At 45.4% G+C, this 7,420-nt stretch overlaps 1 protein-coding gene across 1 annotated transcript; it reads right to left on the reverse strand.

Annotated features, from left to right (window-relative positions):
• Positions 1 to 1,871: 1,871 nt before the first annotated feature.
• Positions 1,872 to 6,181, reverse strand: SSMEM1 (serine rich single-pass membrane protein 1). The gene is made up of 3 exons (XM_070947492.1): positions 5,987 to 6,181; positions 4,566 to 4,623; positions 1,872 to 2,296 (listed from the first exon to the last, which is right to left on the reverse strand). The coding sequence occupies exons 1-3, from the start codon at positions 6,179 to 6,181 to the stop codon at positions 1,872 to 1,874; spliced, it is 678 nt and encodes a 225-aa protein (XP_070803593.1).
• Positions 6,182 to 7,420: the final 1,239 nt, after the last annotated feature.

Here is a 7,420-nt window from a genome sequence, read left to right on the forward strand (position 1 = left end):
CCAAGTTTTTGACGGCAGCCCTGTGAATTTAAACTGGGAAGGAAGAACAAACAAGCTGATTTCAACTGCAAAAGGAAATATAACCAGGATGAGGTGTGCAGAATTGCCTTTCTGTGCTTTGATGAAAAGAAAACACACTGGCAAGGATTATGCATCACGTTAAACCACAATGGGACTTCTTCGTTTGGAGTTTAATGGGCTCAGAGACGCCAGAGCTCTTGTGGTTTACAAACATGGCATCTACCGTATTTTGAATGAATCCATCGTAGTTAACAAGCCACGATCCAGGAAAGTGTGCAAATGCAGTCGTGCACATACACTCAGATTTCAAATGTTTTGGCAGCCTGAACCTATTGCTTTCCAGGGTATGCACATTTTTCTTTTTCTTGAGAAAATATATATATATATATATATATATATTTTAAAAAAGGAAGGAACGATGCACGGTGTGACTTCTAATAAACGCAAGATCCTTCGGAGTGTATTGGCATTCTTTTCCAATGATAAAGTTTGTTCAGCTTATTTAACTAAACACTGAGCTTAAGCCGAAGGCATATGCTGTACAGCTGTCACAATTCACAGCCTGCCCGGCCTTGAACGGGGTCTGGCTGGGAAATTCACACCCACAAAACACACGTACACATTCTTCAAGGTCAGGGTACGGAGTCTCGCAGGACTTTTAAAAGCAAAATGTTTGCCTCGCATCTAATGAATGCAACGCCAAACCAGCATGATGAATGACCCTGCAGTAAAAATAGACCATTGTAAAGTCAGACAACGTACATCAGAGGTCTCCAACGTGGCCCCTTTAAGAATTTTTGGACTTCAACTCCCAGAATTCCTCAGCCAGACTGAGGAATTCTGGGAGTTGAAGTCCTCACATCTCTCACGTCTGTCTGTGGAATTCTGGGAGTTGAAGTCTTCACTTTATATGCCGCCCTGAGTCTCCGGAGAAAGGCGGCATATAAATTGGACTAAATAAATTTCCCTGTATGGCTGACTGGGAAATTGGGGAATTCTGGGAGTTGAAGTCCTCACATCTCCCTGTATGGCTGTCTGGGGAATTTTGGGAGTTGAAGTCCTCACATCTCCTTGTCTGGCTGCCTGGGGAATTCTGGAGTTGAAGTCCTCACATCTCCCTGTATGGCTGTCTGGGGAATTCTGGGAGTTGAAGTCCTCACATCTCCCTGTATGGCTGACTGGGAAATTGGGGAATTCTGGGAGTTGAAGTCCTCACATCTCCCTGTATGGCTGTCTGGGGAATTCTGGGAGTTGAAGTCCTCACATCTCCTTGTCTGGCTGTCTGGGGAATTCTGGGAGTTGAAGTCCTCACATCTCCCTGTATGGCTGTCTGGGGAATTCTGGGAGTTGAAGTCCTCACATCTCCTTGTCTGGCTGTCTGGGGAATTCTGGGAGTTGAAGTCCTCACATCTCCCTGTATGGCTGTCTGGGGAATTCTGGGAGTTGAAGTCCTCACATCTCCTTGTCTGGCTGACTGGGGAATTCTGGGAGTTGAAGTCCTCACAACTTCCTATATAGCTGGCTGGGGAATTCTGGGAGTTGAAGTCCTCATAGCTCCTGTATGCCTGACTGGGGAATTCTGGGAGTTGAAGTCCACAACTCTTAAAATGGCTCAAAAAGTACATTCACCAATTCACAACCTTTGCAGCTGTGTCAAAAACAACGCCATGATTTACAATCCATCTCTATCTTTTATTGATACGCTTTATCTGTCCCTCCATCCCAGCAGGCCCACCAAACCACCTCCGCAGGTGGCAGGCGGTGCCTCCCCCACCCCACCCCAAAGTGACTTGGCCAGCACGGGAGGGAGGGGTTCCCCGAACGGCGGCCTCTTTGGCCCGGCCTCAGTTTTATTTGTTTTGCAATGGGGAATCTTGGTTGTAGAAGTGCCGGATCAGCCATTCGCGCGTCCGTTTGGCTTTGCAACGCAGGCAGGGCTGCTGCCTCAACCAGGCGGTCTCGGGGTTCCTGGGGGTCTTGGCTGCTGTCCGCGGCTGCTGCTTCTTCTTCATCCGGCTGGCCATGCTGACGCTGTCGCCCGTCTGGCTCCACTTCCAGGAGGATAATTGGGAATCGGGGCTGCCGGTGCCGGAGGAATCGCTGTCGCAGAAAGTCTGCTGGCTGAGCAGGGAGAGCCGCTTCTTCAGCCGCTTTTTCATGGGGGGCGAGACTGGGGGGTCCCCCGTTTCTTCGTTTCCTTTCCCCCCAAAGATCTTTCTGAACAGGCCGCAGAGGGTGATCTTGCAGTGACATTGGCAGCTGCACCCTTGGCCGCCTAAAAGCAGGAAAAAAAAAAAGACAAATAGCTAATCCTCGTTTAGCGACCGTTTAGAGTCCACGGCACTGAAAAAAGCGACGGATGTGCCGTCTTCGCACTTACGATGGTTGCCGTATGGATCACGGGATCCAACTCCAGGCGCTGGGAGGTACAGGGTAGTCCTCAGCTTACAACCGCAACTGAGTGACCGTTCAGATTTACAATGGCCGTTACGACTGAAAAAAAGCGACTTGTGACCGTTTTTCACACTTAGCGACTGTTGCAGCGTCCCCACAGTCACGTGATCAAAATTCAGATGCTTGGCAAGTGACTCACAGTTATGACGGTAGCAGTGTCCTGGGGTCACGTGATCCCCTTTTGTGACCTTCGGACAATCAAAGTCCAATGGGGAAGCCAGATTCACCTAACAAACTTTCTAGCCGCAGCCGTTAAGTGAATCATTGCAGCCGTGAAGTTAATCATGTGATTGTTAAGCGAATCTGTCTTCCCCCATTGACGGTGTTTGTCAGAAGGTCACAAAAGGGGATTGCGTGACCCCGGGACACTGTGACCGTCATAAATATGAACCAGTTGTCGAGTGTCTGAATTTTGATTGTATGACCCTGGGGATGCTGCAACGGTCGTAAGTGTGAAAAGCGGTCATAAGTCACTTTTTAAAGTGCTGTCGTAACTTTGGATGGTCACTAAACGAACTATCATAAGTAGAGGACTATCTATGTTCGTCAGTCCTCAATCTACTGGTCACTTAGCTATTGTTCAAAGTGACAACATATCCCCCAATTCCTAGTTAAGACCCAAATTTGAAGCTCTGACAGCTGGAGGCACCTTGCGTGACAACATTGCCCTAATTTAAAATATCACAATGAGTTTGCTTAACAAGTGCCTTGTCTTGCTTTACAACCACTGCGTTTGCATAACGACCACCGCGTTCACTGTATAACCACGTTCACTTAACAACGGCTGAAAAATAGTCATAATTCTTTTTGGTCGTGTGTTGGCAATGCTTAGTTGTCTCGACTTACAACTGTATTGGAGGGCTCAATTATGGTCGTAAGTTGAGAACTATCTCTATCTCTATATCATCTATCTATCTATCATCTATCTATCTATCTATATCTCTGTATCTCTATCTCTGACTGTCAGTTTGTCTGTCATCTGTCTATCATCTATCATCTGTCTGTCTGTCTATTTATCTATATCTCTATCTGACTGTCTGATTGTCTGTCTGTCTATCATCTATCTATCTATCTATCTATCTATCTATCTATCTATCTATCTATCTTTTTTATGAAGGAATAAAACCACACCAGCTCAGTTCTAACATTGTGCAGAGCAGTTTGCATTAGTCCAGCCCTGCAGATTTTAGCACAGTTGGTTCTAAGAATTTGGCCCTGGGTTCAAGCGAGTGAATCGTTTCATGTGCTTGGAAAGTGAGTGAATGGATTAAGCCACGGGAGGGACAGTGAATTCTAGATAAGTAAGCTGTGAGAAAGCGAAACTGGGGTTTAGCATGCTACCCCAAAACTTCCCCCATCCCAGAAAGAATGCACAAGTTTAGAAATCCTATTTTTCTTTGGGATCTATCCCCAAATGCTTTGTTGATTTATGGTAGAATAGAGTAGAGTAGAGTAGAGTAGAGTAGAGTAGAGTAGAGTAGAGTAGAGTAGAGTAGAGTAGAAAATAGGAATAGAATATAGAATAGAATAGAGCAGAGCAGAGCAGAGTAGAAAATAGGAATAGAAAATAGAATAGAATAGAATAGAATAGAATAGAATAGAATAGAATAGAATAGAATAGAATAGAATAGAATAGAATAGAATTCTTTATTGGCCAAGTGTAATTGGACACACAAGGAATTTGTCTTTGGTGCATATGGTCTCATTGTGCATAAAAGCTATAAGTGATCAATCACGATCATCGTCATTATAAAAATACATTCATCACAAATCAGAAGATACAACACTTAGCGGTAAGAATCAACATAAATCGTACTAGGAAACTAAATAAAAGAATATAAATTGTAAAAATAAAAGCAACAAAGTTGTAGTTATAAAGGAGGTAGGTAAAGGAGGGTAGAAGTTGGTAAAAAAACAGGGTTGTCCAACCTTATTAAAGTTTTAACTTTAACTTGTGGACTTCAATTCCCAGAATTCCCCAGTCAGCTGGCTGGGGACTTCTGGGAATTGAAGTCCACGGGTCTTAAAAGTTGACAACGTTGGACACCCTTGGTGTAAAACATGCTGCTAGGAGGAACTTAACTCTTTACCTTTCGAATGGACCTTCCAGTTGCAAGACAGAGTCCCACAAGGTTGTTTCTGGAAAAACTGCGCCGGGAAACATGGAAACTTTGAGTTAGCGATTTTGAAAGGAACATGCAAAAATGCACAGGAGAAAAACAAATCAGATCGTTGATGGTTTATTAAACTTTAAAGTTTAAGGATCAATCTCACGTGAAGGGGGTGTTGAAGAAACGTAGGCCGCATTCACACAACATTCTAGACTAGTGATGGCTAACCTTTTTGCCATCACGTGCCACAAGCAATGGGGAGCATGTGTGTGTGTGGGGTCGAGCGTGCACATGCCCACACCCATAATTCAATGCCCCCCCCCCCCGTGCATGCATGTGGGACCCCCCTGTGCAACCCTGCTTTTGGCAAGTGATGGCATGGTGGGACATTTTTTTGCCCTCCCCAGGCTCCAGAGGCTTTCTAGGAACCTGGGGAGGGCAAAAACAGCCTTCCCCACTCCCCCGGAGGCCAGAAATGGCCTATTTCCCGACTTCCAGTGGGCCCGAAAGGCCCAAAAGTCAGCTGGCCAGTGTACGCATGCGGGATGGAGCTGAGCTAGGGCAATGCTCGCATGCCCACAGATATGGCTCCGTGTGCCACCTGTGGCACGCGTGCCATAGGTTTGCCATCACGGTTCTAGACCATTGTTCCATCAATGACGACCTTAGCATGTTGTGTGAACACGGCTTATGGATTTGAACCAGCTCCTAATATGAAATTGGAAGCCATGGAAGTTCCCTTTGGGAGATTGTCAAAGGAATGGTGACAAGATTGGTCGACAGGTATTCCTTGATTTATGACCATAACGGAGTTCAAATTTCTACTGGCAAGCCAGACATTTGTTAAGTGAATTTTGCCCCTGTTTTATGACCTTTCTTGCCACATGAATCGTTGTAGCTGTTAAGTTAGTAACACGGTTGTTGAGTGAATCTGGCTTCCTCATTGATTTTGCTTGTCAGAAGGTCGCAAACGGGGATCATGTGACGCCTGGGACATTGCAACCATCATAAATATGAATCAATTGCCAAGCATCCGAATTTTGATCATGTGACAATGGTCATAAGTGTTTTTAAAAAATGGTCATAAGACACTTTTTTCAGTGCCGTTATAACTTCGAACTGTCACTAAGTGAACTGCTGTAAGTCCAGGACTACCTGTATTATTTTCAACTCGTCACAATGGCTACCATAAGGCTTCGCTTGCAGGAGCAGTCTATCTGCATATTCATGTAACCATAGCAGCAGATTTTAGCTTTTGAGTGCTGGTTGCATGTATCTTCTTTTGGATGTTTTGGTTGCCCGTTATGGGGACAACATGGTCGAGATGATCCAGGGGGAGATTTTTATGGCTTGAGGTCCCCTCCTCAAATAACAAACTACAATGAAATACCGTCTCTTACCCTCTTCGCCGCGAGGGAACCGAGTTTTAGAATGAGGACAGCCAAACAATAGAAAAGCAGCATTTCTCCCATGAACCAGCAGATTTCTTCATCCTCCTCCTCTTCCTCCTCACAAGGGATTTCCTTGTGGTGGGCAGAGGCCATCTGCCCTTGGTCGGAATAATGCCACCAGGAATAAAGAAAAGGGAAGGCCATTAGAGAAAAAAAATCTTGCTTTGCAGAATTGTCCAAAATGCTGTGCTAAGTTAGATAAGGCTCCCTTGGAAAATGGGATCCAAGGCAGCAGTCCAGTGGCCAAGCAACAGATTGTGTTGACACGGCCAGTTTCCCAAGCTGTCATCTGCAAGACCTAGAACCCTGATTCTGGAGCATTCTTGTAGCCATGGAGACCACCAAGCTTTCTTTGAATAGCCTGTCTGCTTTTGGAATCTGCAACAGACTTGCTGCGTTCGGGTATCAGAAGACATACCCTTGCTGGAACAGGTCAAGGTCCAGCTTGGTAGCAGGAACTGGAAGAGGGATCTTGGAGTCTTAGTGGACAACCAATTAAATAAGAGCCAGCCGTGTGCCAAAAAAGCCACCGCAATCCTAACTTGCATTAACAGAGGGATACAATCAAGATCAAGGGATATACTAATACCACTCTATAAAGTCTTAGTAAGACCACACCTACAATTCTGCATCTAGTTTTGCTTGCCACACTATAAAAAGGATGTTGAGACTCTAGAAAAAGTGCAGAGAAGAGCAACCAGGATGACGAGGGGACTGGAGACTAAAGCATATGATGAATGGTTGCAGGAACTGGGCATGGCTAGTTTAGTGAAGAGAAGGACCGGGGGAGACAGGAGAGCATCTTCCAATATTTGAGGGGCTGCCACAGAGAGGAAGAGGTCAAGCTATTTTCCAAGGCAACCGAAGGCCAGACAAGGAATAATGGAGGGAAACTGAACAAGGAGAGATTCAACCTGGAAATAAGGAGAATTTTTCTGACAGTGAGAACAATCAACCAAGGGAACAGAAGTTGCCTTCAGAAGTTGTGGGAGCTTCATCACTGGAGGCTTTCAAGAAGAGATTGGACTGCCATTTGTCAGAAATGGTGTAGTAGGGTCTCCTGCTTTGGCGGAGAGTTGGACTAGATGACCTACAAGGTCCATCCAACTCTGTTAATCTGTTAATCTGCTTTCTCACAGGGGGTTCTGAGATGTTCTCAGCCAGGAAATGGAGATCCATCTCTCATCCACTGTTGGTCTTCTACAGTTGATATTTGGAGACATGATGCCCCCAACCTAGACATAATACGGAGTCTTCAAAGCACAATTGACTGGTCCTTCATGAACTTGTCCCATCTCTAGTTAAAAGCTATCCAAGATACGATCTTGAGTGGTCTTGAGTGAACGGAGCTTGTAGATAAACCATGATTGGGGTGATGGCTTC

The sequence above is a fragment of the Pituophis catenifer genome, unplaced genomic scaffold (assembly GCF_029215685.1).
Source record: "Pituophis catenifer annectens isolate HBS135680 unplaced genomic scaffold, rPitCat1.0.hap2 SCAF_7, whole genome shotgun sequence".
Lineage (NCBI taxonomy): Eukaryota > Metazoa > Chordata > Lepidosauria > Squamata > Colubridae > Pituophis > Pituophis catenifer.

Bases quoted from the DNA above. Each gene is read 5' to 3' on its own strand.
- SSMEM1 (XM_070947492.1), bottom strand. From the start codon at position 6,181: ATGGCCTTCCCTTTTCTTTATTCCTGGTGGCATTATTCCGACCAAGGG. The intron at 4,624-5,986 runs GTAAGAGACGGT...TTCCCGGCGCAG, and splicing joins GTTCCCTCGCGGCGAAGAGG to TTTTTCCAGAAACAACCTTG. The intron at 2,297-4,565 runs GTAAAGAGTTAA...TCCTGCTTTTAG, and splicing joins CTGGAAGGTCCATTCGAAAG to GCGGCCAAGGGTGCAGCTGC.